Consider the following 27,846-nt stretch of genomic DNA (forward strand, 5'->3'; position numbering starts at 1 on the left):
ACAACTTGATTGCCCTCTTATGATCAGAGCCCAGCCATCCATATGCCGTCACATGGGTCCAAAGGTCCAGCACTTCTCTCTTGCAGAAAAAGCATTATGTAAAAAGTTACGGATGAATGACATTTTATTTACTTTTTTATGTCTTAATTTTGTTTAGCATTCTGTAGATTTATATTTACATGGTGTGTCTGTGCAGGTTCACATTGTCTTTCTGTTGAGTTTTGATAAGCTTTCATTGTACAAGACACTTTGACTTGAAGCTTTGTTTTCTTATTATTGATCTCATGTGTTTTGTGGTATTTATAATCTACTAATAACTTTTTTTGTCATTGTTCAAGATTTATGATATGGAGGGCAGAGCTTCCTTGTATCTATCATTATGGATGCGTTAGTCAGGGAGCAAAGTCAAAGTATCATAAACCCCTGTTGTCTCCCAGCAGGCACCTGAGGACATTTCTTTCGAAACACTGACACTGGGGATCTATTCTGACTTCAAAGAAGAGGAACAGAAAATACTTCTTGATCAGGAGACTTCACAAAATATCCACAGGTAAAAGTAGCTCGCATTTGATTTGTTATGGTTAATGTTTTAAAAGTGTAGATGGTTTTGTTTTGTTATTTAGTATATAGATGGATAAGACTATTATATGATTCAGGGAATGTGTACGTGTATTTTAGACGCCATTTTGTCTTTTTTCATGAGCCCCTCTTATTAATTTAACCTGGAAATAATTGATTATAACTTTCTCTTTGCTTTAATATTCAGGCTGGGGGACAGAAGGACTCAGGCATGGTGGTTTTAAGGAAGGTAAATTGTTTAATGTATTTGCTGAGACTTTCACCTAATCGAATACTGTGGCGTGTCCATGATGCCTTCTTTCTATTCTATGTTAATTTTATATGTTAATACAAAAATAAATCATCTCTCTGTTAAACTCTGTTTGGAATATTATGCCACAGGTTTATGTTATTTGATTCTACCCTTAATTTAATAGTTTTATAAAATATTTTACTGTGTACGTATATATATATATATATATATATATATATATATATATATATATATATATATATATACAGTGCTTAGCATAAGTGAACACACCCATGCTAAAGTTCCTAATTTTTTTAATTAAGGCATTAAGATCCATTTCCAAAAGATGATTTTTTATTCCTCTTTTTAGTCAACTTTAGCATGGGTGTGTTCACTTATGCTAAGCACTGTATATATATATATACATATATATATTAGTGCTGTCAAATCGATTGTCACGATTTATCGATTCTAAAATAAAAGTTTTTTTATATTATATATGTGTGTATATGTATTATTATATTTATATATAGCACCTTGAAGTAGCATATGCATAGCATAGCATATATGTGTATATATATATATTCTACTCCAAGGTGCTTTAAATGTATTACCATGTTCCATGTACCAAAAGCTGGAATGGAATGAAGTGAATTATCTTCAGTTAATTTAACTTAATTTAACATATTTTCTAAATGTTTAATTAACGTTTAATTTTTAAAATGTTGATCAACCACTTTAGGGAGATTATGTGTGGGTGGACTGCAGTGATGGGGTGCAAATCGGAGCTGAAGTCAGACTCTCAGACACTGGGCAACTTCAGCTCATCGACGATGAGGGAAAGGTAAGATCTTTCTGCTGATGGTGAACAGCTGCTCTTGACTCTCTAGAAGTGTATAGCTGATGTCTTCTTTGGCATGGTTTCCAGGAGCACAAGATTCAGAAGGATAACTCTCTGAAGCCCATGCATCCCACATCGGTGAAAGGTGTGGATGACATGATACGGCTGGGTGACCTAAATGAGGCTGGACTGTTACGGAACCTTCTAGTGCGCTACAAAGAAGGATCCATCTATGTGAGTTCTTAAACACCACGTCAGATAAATCATGTATTAAATGTTTTTTTTTTTTTTATTAATAAATTGTTAACATAAATATATTAATTAAATTGCTTTCAATTTCAAGATCCATCAACCCAAACTAGCCAGAATAGGGATTGAATTTTTCACTTAATTCACCAACTTCAGTTCATTCACCAGCTGTTCTTTGCCCTTCCTGTTTCATAACAAGATTGTTTCCATAGTTCCAGGTTTGATGAGTGGATCATATTGTTATACAACATTGACAGACCCATTATATAGTAAATCTGACCTACCAACTTTACAGTTCAGAGCACTAAGCAGTTACATACTGTCGAGCATGTGTATTATTCTTCCAACTGCAAAAACTTTCAGACTTTCATCACATGGACCTTTTATAATCTTTTTTAAAAAACATATTTTTTTGTTTGTTTGTTTGATTTGACAGACATACACAGGGTCGATTCTGGTGGCAGTGAACCCTTACCAGCTGCTGCCAATCTACACTCCGGAGCAGGTGGAGCAGTACGCGGACCGGCGTTTGGGTGATCTCCCCCCGCACGTCTTCGCCATCGCAGACAGCTGCTTCTTCAACATGCGCCGGAACCGCAAAGACCAGTGCTGCATCATTAGGTCATTCAGGCATTGTACTTGGGTGAAACTGACATAGCACAGTTTAAAACGTTTTGGTTTTACAGAAAAATCTGTCTCTATTTACGAATGTTGTTACAAACCCATCTGATCTTCTTTCATCTGTGGTACAAATGTGTTTTTTTAAGGATATTCTGGCTACTCTTTTCCATATGAAGATAGAATCTCTAAAAATGACAGAAAAAAGCACTATTATAATTATCATAAAAGTGGGGCAACAGCTACAGTATTTTCTTTGCACTTAATGTAAACACTTGTTAGATGCTATTTATACTTAGTGCTATTTATACTTAAAAAGAGGCATATACTAATTGCACCTCAGTGTATTGTAGTATATTCTGAAATAGAATGCAATAATAACAACATATTCAGCGTATATTATTATATTTATTATAAATGGTTGCTGCTTTATTGGGACATTACTTGTCCCTGCCCCTAAAGTCGCCCCCTTCACTTACCCCTGGCCCTATCCGTTAAACAATTTATCCCCACTATTAAAAACTCATTTGGCACTTAATTTACACTTTTTTGACTATTTTCCTAACTTTTATTTTAAATAAATGTCTCTCCGAGCCGAAATGCAATGGGAAAAGGGAAAAGATTGAGTTTGAAAAAAACAATGCAGATTTGAACTTGGGTCAAGATACCAGCGGGATTTCTTTTGTAGTTTTGTCTAGCTCAGATAATCAGAGTTACATTTACATTTGGCAGACGCTTTTAACCAAAGCGACTTACATTGCATTTCAAGGTACACATTTACATTCTTATCAGTTCTTGCTTTCCCTGGGAATCGAACCCATGACCTTGGTGTTGCAAGCGCCAACGCTCTACTGTTTGAGCTAATAATTTTCGTTATCAGGAGGGTCCATGGATGTCTGCACGTACTGTGCGCATGTCCAATTTTGTGTGAGTGATTTGAGCGCTTGAAAATAAAGTCCACTATATTTTCCACCACTTACAGCCAAAGGAATATACTTTGAAAGGCTTGCGCACTCAACTGTGCAACGAAGCGGAATGCGTAAAATGAAGTATACTTGGGCCTTTAGTGTAAATATCCTCTGCCAACAAGGTGTGCTATTTGCTCTTAGTGTAAATAGACTCCCCGTAAAAGTTGTCCATATGAATTGTGTACTATATTCTTTTGTAGTCCATTTCAAAGCATATGCAGAGGTGAGACTTATCAGTGAATAATGACCTAAATTTCTCTCTCTTATTTACATTTGAACCAATTTTATGACACTTTTAAGGTGCTTTATATTGCATTTTTGAGCTTGACTGCCCCAGTCCCCAATAATTTCATTATATTGAAAAAAGTGTCCTGGATATTCTAAAAAAGTGTACCTTTTGAAGGGTTTGAAACTAAACAAGAACGAGTAAATTATGACACAGTATTCATTTTAGAGTAAGCTATTAAAATTCATTGCAATATTATACTGTAAATGGCAGGTTTTATGTGCCAGCTGTGCAAACACCCAGAACAAACTGGGCCTGTATGTTGACAAAAAGCCGGACTGACTCCAACAGCTGTCTTGCATTCTGTTGTTTGATGTGTTCTGAGAGCATCTGTATGTGTTGTGTTTGTCAGTGGGGAGTCTGGAGCAGGAAAAACAGAGAGTACCAAACTCATGCTGCAGTTTCTTGCGGCAGTGAGTGGGCAGCGCTCCTGGATTGAGCAGCAGATTCTAGAAGCAAACCCTATCTTAGAAGGTAAAGTAACTTATAGGATGCTCCTGCATCACTCAACTTTATAGTTCCTCGGGTAAGCATTTCAGTATTAAAATCAATTCTTATTTTGTAGCCTTTGGTAATGCAAAGACCATCCGCAATGACAACTCCAGTCGCTTTGGAAAATACGTTGACATCCACTTCACTAAAAATGGAGCAATTGAGGGCGCCCGCATTGAACAGTACCTACTCGAGAAATCACGTGTTTGTCGACAGGTAAACCACCCTGACAATTAGATTGTGTTATCTGTTGAAATATTTCAGGGCAAGATAAAGCAGATGAAATCTAGAACTGCTTGTTTGCCCAATAAATAATAGTTTATTTTTGGTGCAGGCCCCACAAGAGAGAAACTACCACATTTTTTACTGCATGCTCTTGGGAATGGCTCCTGACCAAAAGAAGATCCTGTCTTTGGGAAACGCTGCGGAATACAACTATCTCACCATGGTATTTCTCATAATAAAGTCTATATCTTGAATTCTCTCTTTTCATATGTATTTAGATATATTTTGTCAAAGTCATTCTGGAGCGAGAAGAATGATGTGACATTAAAGTTCACCCCAAAATGAGAATTCTGTCATCAGAATTTCTTCTTTAGAACACAATAGATGATTTGTTTAATGAAAATTAATGTAGTTTGGACCCTCAATGCTCTTTTGTGTTCCTCAGAAGAAATGAAGTCATACAGGTTTGGAACGACATTAGGGTGAATTAATGAAACCATTTTAATTTTTGGATGAACTATCCCTTTAAGTATCATTACATTAAACATGACTATGTTGGATTAGGGTCAGTGCACTACATGTGAAGGACGGGATGATATTAAAGAGTTCGCAAGCTTCCGTTCAGCAATGAAGATCCTGACGTTCACAGAGAATGACTCATGGGAAATTAACAAGCTTCTGGCTGCCATCCTACACTTGGGGAATGTAGACTTTGAAGGTAAGGAGTAATAAAGAGCCACTGTAAGAGCAAATATTCATTTGATATTTATTTGCATTTTCAATTTTCAAGACACCATTATGAACAACATGGAGGGCTGCGATATTCTTGCCTCTGCACATTTCAAAATGGCTACACAGTTATTAGAGGTAATTGGAGACCAATTTTGAAACCAATTTCGTCTTTGAGTAGCACACTCAAGCCCATAGATCTGTTTTTTTTTTTTTTTTGCAGGTGGCCCCAGATGCCCTGGATGTGAGCTTGACACGACGCTCTTTGATGACCAACAGGGAGAGTGTGTCTAAACCTCTGACTTTAACACAAGCAATGGATGGCAGAGACGCCTTTGTAAAGGTTGTGCATGTACTGAATATACTGGGCAAAAAAAAAAATGGGCCAAGCCAAAAATGGCTAAATATTTAGTGGTATTTTAATGATCTTAAGCAAATACGGTTAATGGCTTCAAACAGTTCATGAGTAATTGAAAAATGTCTCCCAGTTCGTTCACATTTAATGTTCACTATAGGGTTCAAATCTGGACTCTGACCAGGCCAAAACATGAGCCTGATGGACTTGTACTCAAGCCACTTCTTGGTTGTCTTTGCAATTTGGGCAGGAGCATTGTCTTATTCAAAAATACCATACCAAAGGCTCCCCACACAATGACACCTCTTCCTCCATGCTTCACTGTGGTAGAGATGCATTTATTATTATATTTCCCAGCAGATTTTTGAAGACATTGCTCTGGAGCTTCACCATGCAACTCGTATTTCATCGTGATTCATCACTCCACACAGAACTTCCCATATTCTGCCAAAAACTTGATTCTGTTTTACTGAGACAGCAATGGCTTTTTAAGTAGTGAATTTGCTTAAATTTAGCTAATTTAAAATTAAATAATTAATTTAATAAATAAAACTAATTTAGACAATTAAAAGCTTGGTGTTTAGCCAATTTGGGCTTGCCCACCTCCCAGAAGTGTAGGCTTCACTGTTTGATGTCGGATCTAATATACTCCAATATAGAGCTGTCATCTTCTATCTCTGTGCAGGCCATCTATGGAAGATTGTTTGTGTGGATTGTGTCGAAAATCAACAGTGCCATTTTCAAACCACCTCCTGATGACCCCAAACACCTCCGACTTTCTATTGGTTTGTTGGACATTTTCGGCTTCGAAAACTTCAAAAACAACAGGTTTGTAATATAAATATGTTGTAATGTAAATACATGAGGTCTCTCATGTTATTACAAAACCGTATGGCTTTCTGTCTTCTCTGGAACACAAAAGATGATTTTTTAAAGAATATCCTGGCCGCTCTTTCCCTTTTAATTAAAATGAATGGAGACCAAAACACATAAATCTATAAAAATAAAAAATATTTTTTTTAAGCAGTCCACACAACTTGTGTGCTATAGGCCAAGTCTTCTGAAGCCATATGATAGTTGTGTGATGAATAGACTGAAATATAAATTGTTGTTTACTGAGAACTCCTAATATATTTGACCCCATTTTGTCACTTTTCTTTTTGCAATGTCAGTGACAATTGAAGCAATGACGTATAATGCTGTTGACGCTCAACCAGAGCCACCATAATTGATTTTAGGGCTCTATCGAAAGGCAAATTTCAGTAAATAATGTAGCACATGAGTCCACTTTTATAATGCTTTTACATTCATTTTCACTATATGGAAAAGAGCGACCAGGATATTCTTCAGAAATTCCTCTTTTGTGTTCCATTGAAAAAAGAAAGGAAGTCTTACAGGGTTTGGAACAACATGAGGGTGAGTAAATGATCACAATTTTTTTTAATTTTAATGTAAACTATCTTAATTCTGTCTGTGATTCCTACAGCTTTGAACAGCTCTGCATCAATTATGCCAACGAGCAGCTTCAGCAGTTCTTTGTGAAACACATCTTCAAGCTTGAACAACAGGAATATGCTCGTGAAGACATAGTCTGGAAGAACATTGATTTTAACGACAACCAGTACACGCTTGATGTGCTCGCCATAAAGCCTCTCAACATTCTCGCTCTTATTGATGAAGAAAGTCACTTCCCTAAGGTTATAAAATATTTTTGCTTTTATTTACAACATTGGCTTTCCTTTGATTATTTTTTATCATGCTATGTGTGATCGATGTGTATGTATTGTTATCTCAGAACCACATCTGTAATCACAATCTGTAGTGGAGTAGTTATATTACAGTTATTTGTACACAGTTATGTACAGTTGTCATTTTTTCCAGGGCACTGATGCTACCATGCTCAACAAGATGAATCAAGTTCATGGGAAGGGTGATATCTACATGTCCCCAAAAAATAATCACGACACACAGTTTGGAATCCGCCATTTTGCTGGAGTTGTCTACTATGACTCCAAAGGTAATACAGGCTATCAAACTTCCTCACAAAGTACTTTCCCATTAGTGTGTTTGGCTTTAAAATGATCTAAAAATGGAAAATGTTTTATGAAATTTACTGTGAATATAGGTTTCCTTGAGAAGAACAGAGATGCACTGAGTAGTGATGTCATCCAGTTGATGCAAACATCATCCAATAAGCTCCTAAAACAGATATTCCACAGTGAGCTCAGCACCACAGAGGCGAAAACTACCACCAACCACACTATCGTCACCCCAAAAAGCTCACTGCGGGTAAGTTGACACCAGCTAAAGGCTATTAGGGTATACACATCCGCTGTGCACTGTCAGGAACAGTATATAGACTAAAGTTTGTGACACCCTAAAACACCACACCTATATGTAATCGTTGAGCATTTTACTTCAAAGTCATGGGTGAGAGAGAGCAGGACCTCCTTAACAGCTTCCACTCTTCTACAATGATAAAAGGTGATAAAATGATTTCCATGTGCCTTCCCTCTTGTTTGCAACATCTTTAGCAAACAACAGACTCAAAGAAGCGAGTGCCTACATTGACTGGTCAGTTTCGGCAGTCGCTAGACTCTTTAATGAAGACTCTAACTGGGTGTCAGCCGTTCTTCATTCGCTGTATTAAACCCAATGACTACAAGAGGCCTATGGTAGGTTGTTCATCCATTTCTCCATCCTCCCTCAATGTACATGAACTGACTTTTCTCTCAATGGCCCACGTTTCCATTCTTTTTTCAGCTCTTTGACAGGGAACTGTGTATCCGTCAACTTCGTTACTCTGGGATGATGGAGACTATCCGCATCAGGAAGGCCGGCTTTCCCATCCGCCACACATTTGATGAGTTTCTGGAGCGCTACCGTGTGCTGCTCAGGTCCAGTGTTTGTGACCCCAAAACTGTGAGAGATTCTTTAAACTATGAAGATTATGTTGATTTTGTGTTGTATGACATGATTCAGTGTTGCAGTTGTTTCTGTAACATACATTGGCACAGTTTTTGAAGGTTTTGTAAGTGATTTTAGCCATTTTTCTAAATTTAACATAGTTTGCCCCTGAATTAGTCCGGCCACATGAGTGGCCACCATTCATTCACCAAACCCTGCCCCCACAGAGACATGTCAGCCAACCTGATGTCAGCAAACACTAGTATATAAAGGGCAAAGAGGCAAAGAGCGCTCTATTTTGTTGTTGTTGTTTGCTGGGTTCAGGGCTCATTTCTGTGATCTCCTTCCGGTATTAAGGGTATTTTATGTGTGGTATTTCAAAATAAGTATTTTTGCCTTAAAAGGTTAGTTCACCCAAAAATTAAAATTCTGTCATTAATTACTCTCCCTAATCTCTTGGAGCATGTTTAAAAGTGTGCCAATGTATGTTGCCATAAGACAAAATACTTTTGTATTAAATCTTAAAAGAATAAGCCAAAATAAATTGCTGTGTTGCTTCTCAAGTAAATTGATCTTGATTCAAGAATTAGATGGGAATTCTAAGAATTAGATTTAGATGGGAATTTTAGATGCATTTTAGATGACAAAACAAAAAAGTATTTTTTTTTTTTTTTTGCGTTATAGCACCTTGAATATTAATGTTAACTAAATAATATTAACTGTAATATTAAAGGAGAGTGCCAAGAAATGCTGTGAAAGCATCTGTGAGAACGTTCTGACTGAAGATGACTGGAAGATCGGCAAGACTAAAGTGTTTCTGAAGGTACTGAGGTGAATTTTACAAGTACAGCATTTCTAAAATAGATCAATTCTAACACAGTGCTTATTTTGCGTCAGGATTTCCATGATACTGTTTTGGAACTGGCACGAGATAAGGCTCTGAATGAAAAGGCACTTATTATTCAGAAAGTCCTGAGAGGTTACAAATACAGGTAAAAGACTGCGGATAATCTCCTATGTCTGTAGAGATTTATTTATTTATTTTTTACGCTGGTTTACCACTCGCCATTTTACTTTCTTGCAGGAAAGCGTTCCTGAGAAAGAGAGGAGCAGCTTTGACCATACAGAAAACCTGGCGTGGACACAAAGTCAGAAAAGTTTACAGAGTGGTGAGTTGTCCTTTAACAGCAGATTGACAAGATGATAGTCATTGCTTGTACATGTTTGTAGAGTTTCACTTGTCTTTCTGTAGGTCCAGTTGGGTTTTGCCCGTCTGCGGGCTCAAGTGCGCTCTCGTCAGATGGCCTGGCAGTATAAACAGAAGCGACAGGCAACTCTTCTGCTTCAGACTCAGACTCGTGGATATCTGGCGAGGAGGGAGTGGAAACGAAAGAGAAAGGCAGTGATCCTCCTGCAGGCTTACACCAGAGGAACTCTAGCCAGAAAAGCTGTCAAGAAGAAGAAGAGAGATGTAAGAAACTATGTTTAGATCACAGATTGCTTAATATCTCAAGCTACATGTCATCATCTACCTCTTTCCCTGTTGTTTGCAGGCTTTCCTCTCACTTCAGGAACGTAGGGCAGAAGAACTTGCTGCTCTAGAAAGACAGAGGAGGCTTGAAGAAGTTTTGCAGCAGAAAAGAGAAAGAGAGGCAGCTGACCAGTTTGAATCCATCACTGACCAGGAAATGGTGGATGATATCTTTGGCTTCTTGCCTAGCATGGTTGGCGGACAGGAGGGCCAGGCGCCTGCGGGCTTTGAGGTGAGAGATCAAACTTCTCAAAGAAGCATGACATTAACACTATAAACTTTTAGCCTACTGTAACTTTTATAAGGTCTCTAAATTATCAACATGATCAATGCTTTGCTGAAATACCTGTTGTAAACCTTCTAAAAAATGTAAAAAAGGGAAGTTTAGGGGGTAGGTTTAGTGTTAGGGGCTATAAAATGTCATTAGCTCGGTATAAAAACCATTATGTCTATGGAATGCCCTCATAATGATAGGAGTACCAACATGTGTGTGTGTGTGTTTAGGACTTGGAGGGAAAGCGGGCTGTGCTTGAGGAGGTGGATCTGGATGATGCTCCAATGATGGAGATTCCAGAGGAAGACTACGATGATTTGGATGAGTACTCCTTCTCCAAGTTTGCTTCCATGTCCTTCCAGGGTGCCGCCACACCCACACATATTCGGCAGAGAATACGTCAGCCACTGCTGTACCATGAGGACGAGAATGACGTCCTGGTAAAGTCACCTTTGACTTTGACCAGCTTTTGGTTGGTTTATGTTGTGTCATTTATCCGCAGCACGGCACAGATTTTGTTACGTTGATGAGTCACAATAAAAAATAAAAGCTTACTACTGACCTTCTCCTCTTCTCCACAGGCTTCACTAACAGTTTGGTGGATGATCTTGAGATTTATGGGTGATCTTCCCGAGCCAAAGGCTCAGGGGATCTCGAGAGGTGGACCAGCCTTTGCTGATCGCTCCGTGCAGCAGGATGTGGCCTCCAGACAGGATAGACGCCTCAGCCATATGGTGGGCCTGGACCAGGTGAGGAAACATTACATTACATATTTCACTGCTGACAAAAACAGCAGGTCTGACCAGCTGGCTGCACAGCTAACAACAGCTTAGACAGAGACCAGTTTAAACCACCTAAGAAGAGCAGGTTTATTATTCAATAATAAGAATACTCAAGGATTCTGGACACCTGTCAACATATTTCCCTTTTCTCAATGTAAGAAAAGCAATCAGCAGTCTTTTGTTTAAATATGCAAGGGATGTTCTGAAAGTGTTCATGTCTCTTTATTTTCAGAGAATGAGAAATACAAGAAACGCTCAGAACAGGAACGTCACTACAGGTCCAGAAGAGGCTTCCCGCAACAGAAAATCTTCAACTTTCACAGACATACTGTCCCGGAACAGAAAATCTGTTCAAGACGAGGGTGTTCCAGGCCGTAAACTATCTGCCATGCCAGAGCAGGGTCCTAAAAACAGAAAGACCTCAACTTTCACTGATATAATGTCCCGAAACAGAAAGATCTCCACAACTCCTGAGGCACTGCCACCAAACAGAAGATCCACTAGAAAACCATCTGTTATTGCAGAAGAGGTGAGACACATACAGTACATGTTGCAAATTGGTCAATGATGTGGCAATCATCTATTATTTTGATTGATTAAATAGATAGGACAACAAAAAATATTAAATTATATGTCATTAGCTCTTGTAAAGTATCAGACAACTTGACCTGTTTATGACAAGACAAGGTTAGTTCAGGTTGTAAAATGTCATGTGGTGTGACATCCCCCCCCACACACACACACGCACATAACAAGTAATGAATTTATAATTCTTGATAATTGTAAGAAATGCTTTTACCTTGAAAAAGGTTTTAGAAAATAATAATCACGCATTTATTTAGAGTTAAGGAAAATGTTACTTGATAGTTACACCACATGACATTTTTAGAGTGATTGTATAATATATTCTATATTCTATATATATATATATATATAAATGGTCTAAAAGTTTTTCCAAAACCATATGAAACCAACATGAATACAAAGAGTACATTTTTAAGAACTTTTAAGAATGTTTTTTAAATTCGATTTTCAGAAGATTTTTTTTTTCTTTTCTTTATTGTAGACACAGTTTGTCATTAATTCAAATATTTAAAGCTTGTGTATTCCTGGACAAACCATTCTTTTGTTCAACTAAAAGATAAGTGTGACACTTTGAATTTATAGGCTTAACTCACTAACTCTTAATTTTAAGGCAGAAGATGGGTCTGAAGTTGTCAAACAATCCACTGTGCAAACTATTAGCGAAGAAGATGAAATCAACGGAGACGGACTCACCCTGGACCGGCCAATGACATCTCTTGAAAAGTTGCATATCATTGTTGGATATGCCATTGTCAGACGTGACCTCAGGTTGTTAATTATTCAAATCCATAAGTAATCTATTGCTTAGTGGTCAAATGTTTCTGCTTCTAAGCCCTTAGAATCTTGCATTGTTAGGGATGAAATCTACTGCCAGATCTGTAAGCAGCTCCAGGAGAACTCAAACCGCGGTAGCTTCTTCCGTGGCTGGATCCTCTTGTCCATCTGTTTGGGCATCTTCCCTCCAACTGAGCAATTCATTAAGGTGAATGAAGAATATTCTTCCTTTATAAACTCTTGCTTCATGGGGTAGCACATTTAAAATAAGTAGTTCTAAACGTATTCAGTTGTGTTGAACTTGTCTCATCTGTTCTCGTCCTCACAGTACCTGCAAAGTTTTCTTCGCTTTGGTCCCGTGGGATACGCACCTTACTGCACTGAGCGACTGAGGCGTACTGTTGCCAACGGAGTGCGTGGAGAGCCTCCCAGCTGGCTGGAGCTCCAGGTGAAGACACTTATGCCTTGTTCACACAAAAAGTGATTTTTGGACTGCGCCATTTTGAAAATCTGATCACTAACGAGACGAATTGCTGGTAAAAACGAGATGTCATTCAATTTGGAAAAGGGACCCGTTTCTTGCTGCTATATAATTGCAGCAGTGCATGCATGAGTTTTCCATGGATACGTTTTTTACGGATGTGGATAGAGACTAATCATGTCACTCACAGTAACATAAACTTCTTCATCATACTGGACTACAGCAGGCGTTTTTCAACCCAGGGTCCAAATGCATGTTTAGGAGTAAAAAAAACACACACACAAAAAACGAGAGACAAAATTGATTTTTTATTTATTTTCTGCTTTCCAAAGACTGGTCAGAAATCATAAAATAATTGTGATAATTGTGATGATTGTGGTGTATTGACAACCCTAGAGTAAGGGAAAAATTATCTGCATATAGTTTTTGTAAAAATTGTCTTAATAACAAGTAAATATTTTCCAGACAATATTTGCTTTAGCACAGTGACAATATAACAGCCATATATTTAATTTAGTGGGGAAAAAAATGTATGTTGTTGTTTTTATAATATGGGATATGAGATTTTATAGATGAAAATTTTAGGAAGTTTATAATAATTGGAGGTCCTTGGCATCAAAATGTATCTCACAGGATCATGTGTGCTTCAATGTCTTCAAAGATACTCATAGTCATTGCTTATTTAGATAGTTACACTTTTCTTAACATCACCATGACGATGAGCGGCTCATCAAAAAATAATGGCTTCCGGTGCTGTATGTGTGAAAACCTCTTAGGTCTTTATTCTCCTGTGGTCCAGTAAGTCATGCAAAATGTAATATATGTCTACTATAGTTTTGACACTACTATTCAAGCCCTCTCTGTTCAATCACAGGCCACCAAGTCCAAGAAACCCATGGCCATCTCAGTGACTTTGATGGATGGCAGAACTATCAGTATGCCTGTAGATTCTGCATCCACATCTAAAGAGGTCTGCCAAATGCTCTCACAGAAGGTCAAACTTCAGGACACATTTGGCTTCTCACTATATATGGCTTTATATGACAAGGTATGAAGCCCTCAGACTGAATTAAGCGTTTAAGTCAGATTTTGTTCATGGTTACCCAGTATGATTATAATTTAAGACATGGTTTGGTACTCTACTTTCTAGGTGTGGTCTCTAGGTAGTAGTCGTGAGCATGTGATGGATGCCATCTCTCAGTGTGAGCAGGAAGTGAAGAGGAAGGGTGGGCAGGAGCAACATGCCCCCTGGCGTCTCTACTTCCGTAAAGAGATCTTCACACCTTGGCATGACTGCAGCCAGGATAACGTTAGCACGGACCTTGTCTACAGACAGGTCATCAGAGGCATGAAATATGGAGAGTACCAGTGTGAAAAGGTGCGCTTGAGATCATTTTTTGTATTAGTTATGATATTAGCGTTTTAATGCATTAAATAGCTAAATTATGTTGGACTTTATTTTTAATTAATTAAGAAAATACTTTTGACTAATTTACACACTTTTTGGCAATTATCTCACAATTTCTAAAGATACATTTTGTGATTTTATTATGTTGTGCTGACTAAGATGGCAGCTGTCTTAGCCGTATCAGCTGATTTACTGACACATAGTGGTGTATGTGGAGCATCAAGCAAATGCAATTGTTTTTCCATTACCAATGCAATTGTTGAATTGTTTTATTCACTGTCAGCCATGATTACTTATTCCAGTGGGAGGGAGCAAGTCAAATCAAGTCACATTTATTTATAAAGAACTTTATACAGTACAGATTATTTAAAATCAGCAGTTATCACAGTAATAAACAGTATTAATGTTGCAAAGTTCTTCAGTTATGAAACGAAAACAATTTCAGCTGTAAAGCAGCTCTAAAAAGACCATAGTGTCATTATTCAGCTCAATTTAGTTCAATGTTGATTCAGTTTAGTTCAATAACAGTGTGAATGTTGCAAAGCTCATTCGTTATGAAGCGAACTCGGTTCAACTAAGCTCTACAGAAGTTAATAGTGTCATTTTTCATCTCAAGTCAGTTCAGTGTTGTTCACTTTAGTTCAATAATATTGCAGTTCATCAAATTTTAAGACAAATTTGATTCTATTATAAAGCAGCTCTACAGCTCTTATCATTATCCAGCTCAATCAAGTTTTGTTCTCATCCAATAGTGTCAGTGATAATATTGCTAAATATCAAGTGTCTTTTAAACTTTTTGAAAGTGGCCGATAAAGCGGGTTATACGCTGATTTCACGCAGCCGCCATTTTGAAATGGAAAGCGAGGCTCCGGTGGGAAGAACCCCGGAATTACAGATAGACAACAATGCCAATTATAATTATATATATAAAAAAATATTTTATTTATAAATTAATTTCACTGTATATGGGCATTTCTCAGATTAAGGGCCAAATTGGGTTGCTGCAATTTTGAAAATTAAAATCCCAAATTTGACTAATTGGTATACATCAAATTATCAGTCATTATCATTATCAGTTATTGCCATTTTTTTAACTATGTCAAGTAAATGTGTCATTACCATCACATCATCGAATATATATAAAAAAATAAAACTTAAATGATAAATCAGTGCTTTTAAAACATTTTGTGGTTTCACATGGAATCTATTTTATCTTGAACTTAATGGGATTGTTGATTTTTACTTGTAAGATGAATTATAGTCATTTAAGTATCTACATTTCTGATTCATCAATCTACCCTGGCTTGGAATATAAGCTTATTTTAAGTGAATGCCATATATCAAAACTTTTTTAATACAGTGATAATTTAGACTGTCCAACATTGTCAGATATATATAATTGTAGGATGTTTTTGTGATGTATACATAATTTATTGGCAAAAATATGTATGGTGATGGTGATGGTGATGACATTGCCGTTCTGGTAATGACAGTTTGTTGCGGTGATGACAAATCACTGATCATAACCTATTGTAATTTAAGAGCCTAAGTGACTTCAGACCAAAAAAAAAAACACACACCAGCTATTAATTGGTTTAAACATCAGTTTAATCTGATTATGAAAGACCAAACAGGAACTGTGTGTATCTGCCGTCATCACCACCACAACCTGTCATTACCAGCACAAGCTGTAATGTGCTGGTAATGACTGTGCTGGTAATGACATTTTTGTCAAAAAACTAGCCTTGCTAGCAAAGATGATGACTAAGCAAGTGTAGCTAGCTTTCTGCATGTAATGTACACCATTTTAACTATTAAAGTGATAAAAATAATCCAAAAATGTTGAAAAAAAAACAGAAATACAACACATATGGTAATGACGCATAATAAGTGTACATGCCCAACACAAAAAATAAAGAGTAGATTTACTTAATTTTCTGGACATCAAGGCATCAGTCTTGCAGCTTGAAATCCATGTGCTCCACTATGCTATTAGGTTACCATGGCTACCAAATAAACTTTTGATGAAAAAACAGTTAAAAAGTGCCTTTATGCAGAGCGTGTTGGTAATGACAGCTAAACCATGTGACAGGTAGAAATTAAGCAAAATAAAGTACAAAATGCATATATATGCTTAATCTGTGCATGTAGTTTATTAGTTCAGGTAACATTTAATTCATATGCATTTTTTTTTAATTAATTTGTGATAAATAATGTTTGAGATATGGCACGACATGTGAAAACTCTGGTGGCGGACAACACCAAAACACAGATATTGTACCACAAAACACCAATAAAATGTGTTAAAATCATTAGTAAGAGCAGCCATAAAAAAAGTCTAGGCTTGTTTTTGTTTATACTAATTAGTGGTGCTAAAATGTATTAGATTTAATTCGTTTTTAATAGAATTATGCCCTGTGGACAGAAATAGGCCCGAATTCTGGGAAATACCCATATAGTCTAAAGTATGAAAGAAATGTAGGCTATGTACATTTTTAGAATAACTAATTTCTACATTAAACACAACAATACACCATCGCATTCGTGACTCTCCTATGATTAAAGGCGACACTTCCGTTTTTCTTCCCACCGGAGCCATTTCAAAATGGCGGCTGCGTGAAATCAGCGTATTGGAATACAATGAGTAGTTTTTTGCTGATGATGTGATCTCAACATGGTGGCCCCCTTGAGGTGACCATGTTGTGTTATTCATTCCATGGTATTTCACATTTCTATCAGGAGGAAGACTATGTTGCACTTGCAGCAAAGCACTTCTATGTGCAGTATGGATCAGACGTCAGTATGGAGAACACTAAGACTGTAGTTGAGGAGTGCATTTACTCCAAAATACTGGAGGCCAAGTCAGAAGACAAGTGGATCCAGATGGTCAACACAGCACATGCGCAAGTAGAGATATTTCTTATGTTGCTTATGTTAAAATAATAATAAAAAGACGCTTTCCACTAGTTTGTCACAAGCATTTGTCTCTTTCTACTAGGGCCCATTCATAAACTCTCGGACCAAGTCTGATAAAGTGAAAGCAGAGGTGGTTGACTATGCTCGTCAAAAGTGGCCCATGTACTTTTCCAAGTTTTTTGAAGTTGCCAAGTTATCTGGTATGCATCGCATGCTAAGATCAGTATTACATATACTAGCTTTCAAAAGTTTGGGGTCAGTAAGATTTTTTTTTTTCCAATAAATTAATCAGTTTCTATTTACACCAACTGCAAATAGCCTTCCTTGTTGGCAGAGGCTATTTACACTAACTCCGCCCACCATTATCCGATTGAGCCAGACAAAATTACAAATGAATTCCTGCCGACAACAGAATCAGTGGTGTGAAGACTAAGGCAGTGGCGTTAGGTATTGACACTACTGACTTTTGCTTTTTATCAAACACATTCTTTTCCCATTGCATATCAGCTCAGAGTAGCTTTTGTTTTAAATAAAAATTAAGAAAATATTCAAAAAAGTGCTTAACGGGTGTTCAATGGGTAGTAGGGTTAGTAGTAGTTAGTAGGTGTAGGAGAGGTAATGTCAAGTACAAGTAATGTCCTAATAAGGAGACTCCATTTATGATTTTAATAAATATAATTATATGCACTGAATATGTTATTATTGCATACTGTTTTATAATATACTACAATACACTGAGTTGCAAATAGCAAATAAGTATAAATTACATCTAACACTTATTTACAATGTGCAAGAAAATTTCACTTAGTGTAAATAGCATCTATCGCTATACTTTTAGCTATCAAAAGTGACATTTATAAATAAAATGTTACAAAAGATTTATGTTTCAAATCAATACTGTTTTTTGTTTTTTTTTACTTTTCTCATCAAACCTTGAAAAATGTATCACAGTATCCACAAAAATAGTAAGCAGCACAACTGTTTTAAACATTGATAATGATGTAAAAAGAAATGTTTCTTGAACATCAAATCAGCACATTAGAATGATTTCTGAATGATTATGTGACACTGAAGACTGGAGTAATGGCTTCTGAAAATTCAGCTTTGACATCACAGGAAAACATTATATTTTACAATATTTTCAAGTCGAAATGTAATCTTAAATTGTGGTAATATTTCATAATATTACTGTTTTTTCTGTATTTTTTGATAAAAATCCTATGCAGGCTTACAACCTCAAACTTTTGAACGGTAATGTACTTTGCAAATTAGATAATTTCCACAACTAATGCACAAGAATAGCTTTTATATAATTTGATGAATAAGATTAGATCTGTGTCATTTCAATGTGCAGGTCCTCCTCTACCAAAGAAAAAGTTCATCCTTGCCATAAATTCAACGGGAATAACATGTCTAGATGAGCGAGAAAAGAATCTTCTGGTGCTGTCTTACCCAGAGCTCACTGGGGTCAACACTATAAGGTGGGCTGGACACTAGTTAATGTTTGATGGGCTTGTATAATGTTGCCATTTACAATATTAAAATATAATATTTTTGAATGAAATAAATATGAGTGATACTTTCCTTTGTAAATTCCATGAATTCCACCTGCCTCATCGCCTCCAGAGAAAGGAAGTGTGTGTGTTTGCTGACTATGAAAGGAGACTTCACTCTGAATGCAATTCAGGCCGTCGACATCTCTGATCTGGTAGCCATGTTTCTGGCAGGCCTCATACAACGATCACAATTTGCTGTGACCCTACAAGAGGTTAACAGACAAGGTCAGAAGAGACAATAAGTTGCATACATTTCAGTAAATATATATAATTATTATTTTTTTTAAATCATAATCTGTCGTTTGACTTTGTTGTTGTCTAATGAAAAGTCCTTTGGCTTTTTTTCAAGATGATCGAACATTTCTCAGCTTTAAGAAGGCAGAGCTCATCTACCTCATTCAGGATGATGAGTTCTCTGCTGCCCGTGGCTGGTTGAAGGGTAAGAATGAGCGGACTGGAGAAATCGGTGCAGTCCCTACGGATGCTGTCTTGATTCTTCCAACTCTTACAAAGCCAACCAATGAAGTCCTGGTAAGAGCTTGAATATATATTTAGGGGTTCAAGCGCAAAGCGCTGAAACCCTATTGTAATTGTTACATTTTCCAAGGATCAGCATTCTCCCCTAAAAGTGATCGGGCAGACCAAACCGGAAGTCGTAGAGACTTGAAACATTGAGGGCTTGCCGTACACACACCGCTTACAACATCACCAATGCTCGCCCCGTTCACTACAGCGGTCAAAAGTATGGAATGGCTCATAACTCGTAAACTGACAGGGATAGACTCAAGTGTCTTATATCGTTAGAATCCTTGGCTCAAAGCTGGCATAATGCATGCCAGATTTGCTTGTTATTCTGCGAAATTTTTGGGTATTTTGGACTAAAAACTACTTTTGCGAACTAGTCCTAGGTTTTTGGCCCGATCAGAACCAAACCAGTGCAGCAAGATCTGGAGTCTGATTGTCAACAGTTACTTTTAAAAAAAAGTCGAAATTATTGTTCACTAAAGGCCGCCAAAACGTTCAAAGTGGGAGGAGCCACTTTTACTAAAGTGGCTATAACTCGTGAAAGAAATGAGATATTTTCACCATACTCAGCGTACCTATGTAAGAGCTCATTCTGTGGTCGCTTTGAAAAGGATGCGGCGACTGGCCACTTGGTGGCGCTATAACATGAAAAAAAACATATAAACGGCTATAACTACTTCACCACTAGTCCGATTGACTTTGGCATGCCGTGTCTTTGTCCGAGCTGACATGATTGTCTATACGTACATTGACATATCTCAAAAAACATGTCTGCCATCGGCCAATGAACTACTGTTAACTGTTAAAAAACTTTAAATGTATATATATTTCCTACAGTAAATTTTCTGTATTGGCTGTAAATGGTAATTTCCATGATTGAGATGGTAACAGGCTGAGCATGGTAACATTGCGAGCAGCAATTATCAGGGTTCAAGCGGTTTAAGGCCTTTAAGCACATGCGGGAAAATATATTGTGTTTTATTTAGCAAGCCTGTTACCATCTCAATAGTAGTCGCAAAAGTATATTTTTTTCATGCTTTCCTATTGAATTGAAAAGTACTTTAGATCTGTGAAGGTCTGGGTAATGGAATATGTCTTGATCGTGTTGGCTTATATTTCTAATATAATATATAATATCTAATAAAATATTTATAAAAGCTCCTCTCATACTGACTTTTTTTAGAGCCTGATCAGCTTGTCCCCAGATCAGAGAAAGACCATCATAGACAACACTTCAAAAGGAACCATCACTGAAAGAGTTGCTCCTTCAACTCTCAAAGAGTTCTCCGTTGAATATTTCAGGTACTTGCAGCAACTCTTTGTCCACAATACTACATTACATTTTGAATGACAGAAGCAAACACTCTGTTGTTTCTGTCATTGTCGCAGGCAGCCCATCAAGGATGTGAACAAACAAGTGATCTCTAAGAATGCAGCACCTGAGAGGCTGTGGGCAAACTCCAGAGAACCCATCAGACAGCCCCTGCTGAAGAGACTGGTGGGCAATTCTGATTTAAGCCCACAGGCCTGCCAGGCCTTCACTGATATCCTTTACCACACATATTCTAGTTATTATTATTATTATGAACCTTACTTATTGCCACAGTAGTAGTTGACACCATTTACCTAATACATATACAAATGACATGACAACTGTTGTAATTTGATGTAGAGTTGTATAAGCACTTAAATCCATGAGTAAGACTTACCAGCTGACCTGGTTATCCAGGTAGGATACAACCTTAAGTGCGTGCTGATTCCTTGACTGATATATTGTGCACCTATTCTGAAGTATATGGGTGACTACCCTACCAGACAGATTCAGAGCCCTCTGGAACTCACAGACCAGATCTTCGGTCCAGCTACAAGAAATGAGGAACTCAGAGACGAGATCTACTGCCAGATCATGAAACAAATGACCAGCAATAACAACCGGTAAACAGCATTACATGATAATAGAATTATTTTTCCTATTGAATGCCTGTACACTATCATTTAAAAGTTCAACGAAGTGTCTTATGCTGACCAACACTGCATTTATTTAATCAAAAATACAGCAAAAACAGTAATCTTGCTAAATATATTTGCAATTTAAAATAACTGTTTTCTATTTTAATATATTGAACAATGTGATTTATTCCTGTGATTGCAAAGCTGAATTTTCAGCAGCCATTACTTCAGATAGACAGAAAAGAACAGAATGGAATGTTCAAAGAACAGCATTTATTTGAATTAGAAATCTTTTGCAGAAGTCTTTACTGTTACTTTTGATCCATTTAACACATACTTGCTTAATCAAAGTATTGAAATATTAATTCCTTAAAAGAGTCATGTCTGCTGAAATCATAAGCTCTTTTGAACTTGGTATAAAGATGACACAGTTTCACAATAGTTCTGTACAGTTTTCCTTTTGGGATTTTTGTTGAACCAAAGTCAACTTACCCGTTATAACGGCGAGGGGAAACTATGCAAACTTTAACTTAGATCCCTCAGTGAACCATTTTTTTAATAAGCTTCTTCTTTTTTAAGTTTGATCATTTATTATTCAAGAATTAGGTTTGATTACAGTAGTGTTTTTTGTATGTTGTTTTGTTTTTCATACCTAATCATCTTTTCTGGTTATGCTTCACTGTTGCCGGTATATTTGATTCAGATGGCATTAAGCTTCAAAAGCTTTAGATTACTGCTATACAGTTAAAGTTCCAAGAGATCCAGTCAATTTCCTTTCCGGTGCAGGACCAAACAATCATAATTTACACCGTTTCAAGTGCCAAAATGTTGTGTATCATTATGAAAATAAATAAGCAATGTGCATTTCAGGAAAAAACGTTGTAAACTTTCCTGTTAGCAGCCATAATACCTAAAAAAAGAAAAAGAAATCCTAAATAGTCAAATTGGTCCTGCATAGAATTAGTCTGTTGTGCATAAGAATCAACAAGCATCAGGTTCATTGAACTGATTCATAGTTTACATCATTCTCATTTAAATGCATCTAAAATCACTATGGAATCAAAATGGACATTTCTTGCGTTTTTTGGGGGAATTTTGCAGTATTGATTTTAAATGAGTTATCCATGCACATCATGTGCCCTCATAATCTTTAATCAAAATTAATTCAAATCCCTCTTGCAGCGACATCTCTTCCTTTCTATGATGACTTATTTACCAGCGTGAGGGCGGGACAACCTGTCACTCACATGAGATCACTTTTTCGAGAAGCTGTTTCACTCGGATATATGTCAAAATAGGGATAGTCGCAACTTTCGTTTCATGACGATTTTAAACCACTTCTAGACATTAGATAGTAATGTGCCGTTTATATACAGTATATGCCATGTATCTATTTATATGTATATATGGAATTTTAGATGCTATTATTATAATTATACTCATTTATAATAAATAAATGGTAGATTATAACGGCAAGTTAACATGTCCAAGTGTTGTTTGTGAATCAGGTACAGTGTGGAGCAGGGCTGGCAGCTGTTGTGGCTGTGCTGTGGTCTCTTCACTCCCAGTAACTCTCTGCTAAAACATGCTCAGCGTTTCATTGAGACACGCAAACGAGAGCAATTGGCCACAGACTGCCTCCAGAGACTGCAAGGGGCTCGGAGGTATGACATATGCTTAACCACGTTTCGTTTCAACCCAAACTTTTATCTTTACAAATTAGATCACATGGCTTTGTGGGTAGAAGAACAAGAAGACATACTTTAAAGTTGAAATGAATTCCTAAGTTTCATATCATGCGAGTTCATTTATAGAATCACTAAAAGCTAATGTTTAAGTCACTGTCAATGAGCATAATGCTTGTATTGTTTTTACTCTTTGAACTTTGGCTGGCACACCTGGGAGCCATAACCTATTGGAGCTCATCTCAAACAGCATGTGTGTGTTATATTACTGGACTGCTATACTGTAAACCATATGCTAGCAGTTTAGCATGTTGAAAACAAGCCTGACTTATTTACATGTTTAAAATGGATAATTGACATGTGATAATTGATGATTATTGATGTTTGAAAATGGCACACTGTAGCACAGCAACACCTCTCCTTTTATTAGCATGTTTGGCAGACTGGAGCAAATGCCAGGAAAGTAATAGGATAGTACAGAATTTACAGCGGCTTCATCTGCCACTGCAACTGTTCAAAGACATTTGGTACACTGCTGTAGGCCTATAGTTGAAATGAGTCCACAAGCTGGGTCACAGATGATGACAATTGCATTGTTGAATTGTTTGGTGTGATAATATAAAATGTGTACCATATGTTTACTGTGTATAAGATGACATTTGTCATTGTTTCTGTGCTAGAATGGAGCCCAGAAAACTTCCACCTCACCAGGTAGAGGTTGATGCAATTCAGCAGAACAGCACCCAGATCTTCCACAAAATTCAGTTCCCTAATGACACTCAAGAGGTAAGTAGCACAACATATAAACATATATAGCCTATACATTAATATATATTTATACTATGGTCTGTCTGAATACTCGATTCTGATTGGCTGGAAGGTAATAAAACCGTTTAATGCACAGGTAGTTCCTAGTCAGTTGATATATTAATGCACTGTTTTCATCGAAGCACACACACATACGTCACTTGCACACAGAGAGTGGAGATCGCGCTGCGCACAAACACAAACATTCAGGAGCACATAAACTTGCCAATGCTGCCCCGCGACTTTTAGTAATAAAATTTCGCAACTGAATCGCTACGTTATATTTCTATAAACTCACAGCTTCGTTGTTAATGGACAGAGAGAGATGCTGAACAGACGCAGGTACGCATCTCTCTCTCTCTCTCTCTCTCTCTCTCTCTCTCTCTCTCTCTCTCTCTCTCTCTCTCTCTCTCTCTCTCTCTCTCTCTCTCTCTCTCTCTCTCTCTCTCTCTCTCACTCTCTCGATAATTAATTCAAATAGATGGTATAATTCATTAATTAAACTAATGTAATCTTACACACTACTTTATCTCTGTGTCTGTTTCAAGGCGGGTAGATAACCGTAAATTTTACCCTTCCGGTAAAATATTGTGCTGCAAACATAAATAACAACTTTAAGTTGTCAGTGCTGGCAAATGACCATGGTATAAGCGGGATAACCCACGGCTAGCTGTACATTAAACGATTTTAATGCACTTCACGTCTGGCGGTTCTTTGTCTGCACGTCGTGCCTTAAATAGGCTATATTACATTTTCTATTAAACTTCTTACATTTGTATATATCAATACATTGTTATTATTAATTATAAAAATATTGCAACAAACTTCAAATTATGCAGCTGTAATGTAACTACAAAAATTCATTAGCACTCTATTGTTGTAAAACAACGGCATACAATGCAAAACATTCCTGACTGGTTTGTTGTTTGCAACACATTCTGACTGATGCTTTCAGGACTATCAATTCATTTTTGCAGTTTCAACAAAGCCTAATGGATGTAAGCCAGTTATATAACATTATTTTGGGGACAACCATGTGGAATACATCACCAAAACTTAACATTCAACGTTTAAGTTTATAAAAAGTCATAAAAAGTGGATATACAAAATTTAAAAATGTAACATTTTCAGTGGCAATGCAGCACTGGCTCCAAATTGCAAGTGACCGTTCTGTCGTCTGGCCTAAGACTCTCACAGTGAATAGTGGGCCTTTGTCTAATTGTGTGTGTGTGTGTGTGTGTGTTTCTGTGCTAGTTTGCACCACAAAAATTCTTGTACAGTTCAAAAATGGTAAAAAATAATAGCAGTTGAACATGAAATACATGAATAACATGAAATCTACAGTGAATTTGCTGCCAAATGCAGGTTATGCATCTTATTCATTGAATCAATACAATGTCCCTGAATTTTTTTTTTTTTTTTTTACCTTCTGTACAGAATTTTGAGGTGGCAACCAACACCAAGATAAAAGATCTGGTCCAGAGCGTTTCTCAAAAACTCATGTTGTCCTCAGCTGATGGTTTCAGCCTCTTCGTGAAAACTCCCGATAAGGTTTGTACCCAGGCTACCGTGATAGTAATAAGTAACAGCCATGGCTGTAACCTCGTATTCAGAATCTTAAAAACACATATTATTAAATCTCTATCTGATTATTGGGAGACACATGTCCCCCTCTGTTTACGGTGGTCAATGATCCCATGTTCCTTTATTCATTTATTGCAGCATTTTTTTACACATGCTTTTTTCTGTATGTAATTCTGGCGTTCTCTTTCTGTCAGGTTCTGAGTCTGACTGAAACGGACTACTTCTTTGACAGCCTGAGACAGATTACTGATTGGTCCAAGAGAGCTAAAAGAGCGAATCAAGGTGATTTTCAATAGGTGGAAACTATTATGTGTTTTTTCTAGATCATTGATTAAGTAGAACAAGTCAGTCACTGAATTCTAAACTTATTGACATTACTGACACTGTTTTAAACAGCAGGGGGTCCAGTGACTGTACCTTACACTGTTTTCTTTATGAGAAAACTATGGTTCAACATTAGCCCTGGGAGAGATGTGGAGGCAGATCTGATCTTCCATTACCCTCAGGTAATCTGTGTCATCTTGATAGTGTATGGATTCCCATGTAGCTCTCCTGTAAGAACTGTATATTTGTAACTTAGGTAGAAAAACATTTAAAAATTTGGGGTCAATACGATTTTTGTAAACACTTTTATTCAGCAAGGATGCATTAAATTGATCGAAAGAAACAGTAAATACATTTATAATGGTACAAAATATTTCTTTTTCAAATAAATGCTGTTATTTCTATTCATTAAACAAGTTTAATGGTTTCCACAAACATTAAGCAAGCCAACTGTTTTCAACATTGATAATGATAATAAATTATTCTTGAGCACCAAATTTGCATATTAGAATGATTTCTGATTTTTTGTGGCACAAGACTGGAGGAATATTATATTGTATTAATATTTCACAATATTACAATTTTAATAGTATTTTTGATCAAATAAATGCAGTCTTGGTGAGCATGAGACTTTCGAAAACATGAAAAAATCATTCTTTTGAATGGTAGTGTATATTATATTTTTTCCTTTTTCTCACACTATTTAGGAGTTGCCGAAATACTTGAGAGGTTATCACCGTTGTACCAAAGAAGAAATGGTGGCTCTCGCCGCTCTCCTCTTCAGGGTGAAAGTGGACAATGATAAAACGCAGTTTCCCATGATTCCTAGGATGCTGAAAGACCTGGTCCCTAATGACCAGCTTAAAGCCATGTCTGCTGATGAATGGAAGAAGGTCAGTTCCAGTACACTGCTCTTCTAAGCATTGATATTTATGAACTGATGCAGCGGATATGTAATATTATGTTTCTAAAGTGTTTCTTGTACACAAACATTCCTCAACAGCACATTCTTGCTGAGTACAATAAGCAAGCGGGCACGTCTGTGGATCAGGCAATGATTGGCTTTTTAAAGATAGTCTATAAATGGCCTACATTTGGCTGTGCCTTTTTTGATGTGAAAGTAAGCAATTTGAGTCTGCATCACAATAACAATTTTGCTAATATTGCTTTTAAAAACTGTGCATAAGATGATGCTTGATATTACAGCAAACATCAGAGCCCAATTTCCCTGACATTGTGAGGATTGCCATCAGTAAACAGGGCGTCACTATCATTCACCCCAAAACAAAGGTATCATCAAATGATCAAAACGCTTTTAAACAAGTATTTAAGTAAGACCTCAAATGAGTGGTAAAACTGTAAGCTTGAAAGTGAAGTTGCATTCTCTGCTTAAAATATGAATCATCTATCATAACTCTGTCTCCAGCTTTGATTTTGTTGGACTAATTGAATTCCTCTTCTGTTCAAGGACATTCTGGCAGTGCATCCATACAACAAGATTGCAAACTGGTGCAGTGGAAGCACATACTTCCACATGACTGTAGGAAACCTTGTCAAAGGGAACAAAATCCTGTGTGAAACTTCCCTGGTAAGTGACACAGATGTTGCTTACTCCAGTCAAAGAAATGTTCTGCCTATTAACATTTTTCAGATCTCAAAATAACAGAATTCTGTGTTCATTAGGGCTATAAAATAGACGACCTGCTGACTTCCTACGTCAACATGTATCTTAATGAGAGGAAAGGACAAAGAAGAAATCAGCACTTTGACTAAAGATAACAACAGCAGCGAGTTTACTCTCCCTTTCTTTAAGGGCACACAATCACATATAGAAATACTCTGTTATTAATTTATCAAACTGAATATTTGTCTGATTTTATTTTTCAATGTGATATGCTATATCTTGCTAAATGTGTGATGCCAACTACTGATATGCCTATTTTTTCTTAATATAATGGCAGAATGTGTGAAGAAGACTGTAATTTCAGACAGAATGTGTAAAGAAGTTTGTTTACTGGTTCACTAATATTTAATGATATAAATGAATCATCATGGTCTTTGAATCATACTTAGTTTTTGATGTATTTCAAGTTTTTATGTAAAATTGTTAAATAAATGACTATGAGGCATAACTCACAGCATTGTACATGTTTATTATTCATCACAGAGGCCAATGCATTCTG

General features: G+C 36.8%; 1 protein-coding gene across 1 annotated transcript; it reads left to right on the forward strand.

Annotated features, from left to right (window-relative positions):
* The first annotated feature begins 437 nt into the window (after positions 1–437).
* LOC130081299 (unconventional myosin-VIIa) lies at positions 438–27,492 on the forward strand. The gene is made up of 48 exons (XM_056246324.1): positions 438–550; positions 767–808; positions 1,554–1,655; positions 1,740–1,886; positions 2,338–2,522; positions 4,126–4,247; positions 4,339–4,481; positions 4,600–4,713; positions 5,055–5,208; positions 5,281–5,357; positions 5,443–5,562; positions 6,260–6,402; positions 7,061–7,271; positions 7,456–7,591; positions 7,700–7,863; positions 8,109–8,249; positions 8,338–8,496; positions 9,215–9,304; positions 9,379–9,473; positions 9,566–9,650; positions 9,734–9,952; positions 10,035–10,244; positions 10,517–10,726; positions 10,868–11,035; positions 11,301–11,597; positions 12,264–12,421; positions 12,509–12,635; positions 12,756–12,875; positions 13,783–13,956; positions 14,059–14,286; positions 17,056–17,223; positions 17,315–17,432; positions 18,587–18,713; positions 18,859–19,013; positions 19,138–19,319; positions 20,497–20,615; positions 20,703–20,857; positions 21,095–21,248; positions 22,772–22,927; positions 23,629–23,734; positions 25,193–25,306; positions 25,534–25,621; positions 25,736–25,845; positions 26,371–26,556; positions 26,667–26,783; positions 26,870–26,953; positions 27,132–27,251; positions 27,347–27,492. The coding sequence occupies exons 2-48, from the start codon at positions 791–793 to the stop codon at positions 27,434–27,436; spliced, it is 6,666 nt and encodes a 2,221-aa protein (XP_056102299.1). The 5' UTR covers positions 438–550; positions 767–790; the 3' UTR covers positions 27,437–27,492.
* Positions 27,493–27,846: the final 354 nt, after the last annotated feature.

Source organism: Rhinichthys klamathensis, unplaced genomic scaffold, assembly GCF_029890125.1.
Source record: "Rhinichthys klamathensis goyatoka isolate OS25496 unplaced genomic scaffold, OSU_Roscu_1.1 h1tg000036l_1, whole genome shotgun sequence".
NCBI lineage: Eukaryota > Metazoa > Chordata > Actinopteri > Cypriniformes > Leuciscidae > Rhinichthys > Rhinichthys klamathensis.

Bases quoted from the DNA above. Each gene is read 5' to 3' on its own strand.
- LOC130081299 (XM_056246324.1), top strand. The intron at 9,651-9,733 runs GTGAGTTGTCCT...GTCTTTCTGTAG, and splicing joins TCAGAAAAGTTTACAGAGTG to GTCCAGTTGGGTTTTGCCCG. The intron at 12,636-12,755 runs GTGAATGAAGAA...TCGTCCTCACAG, and splicing joins CAACTGAGCAATTCATTAAG to TACCTGCAAAGTTTTCTTCG.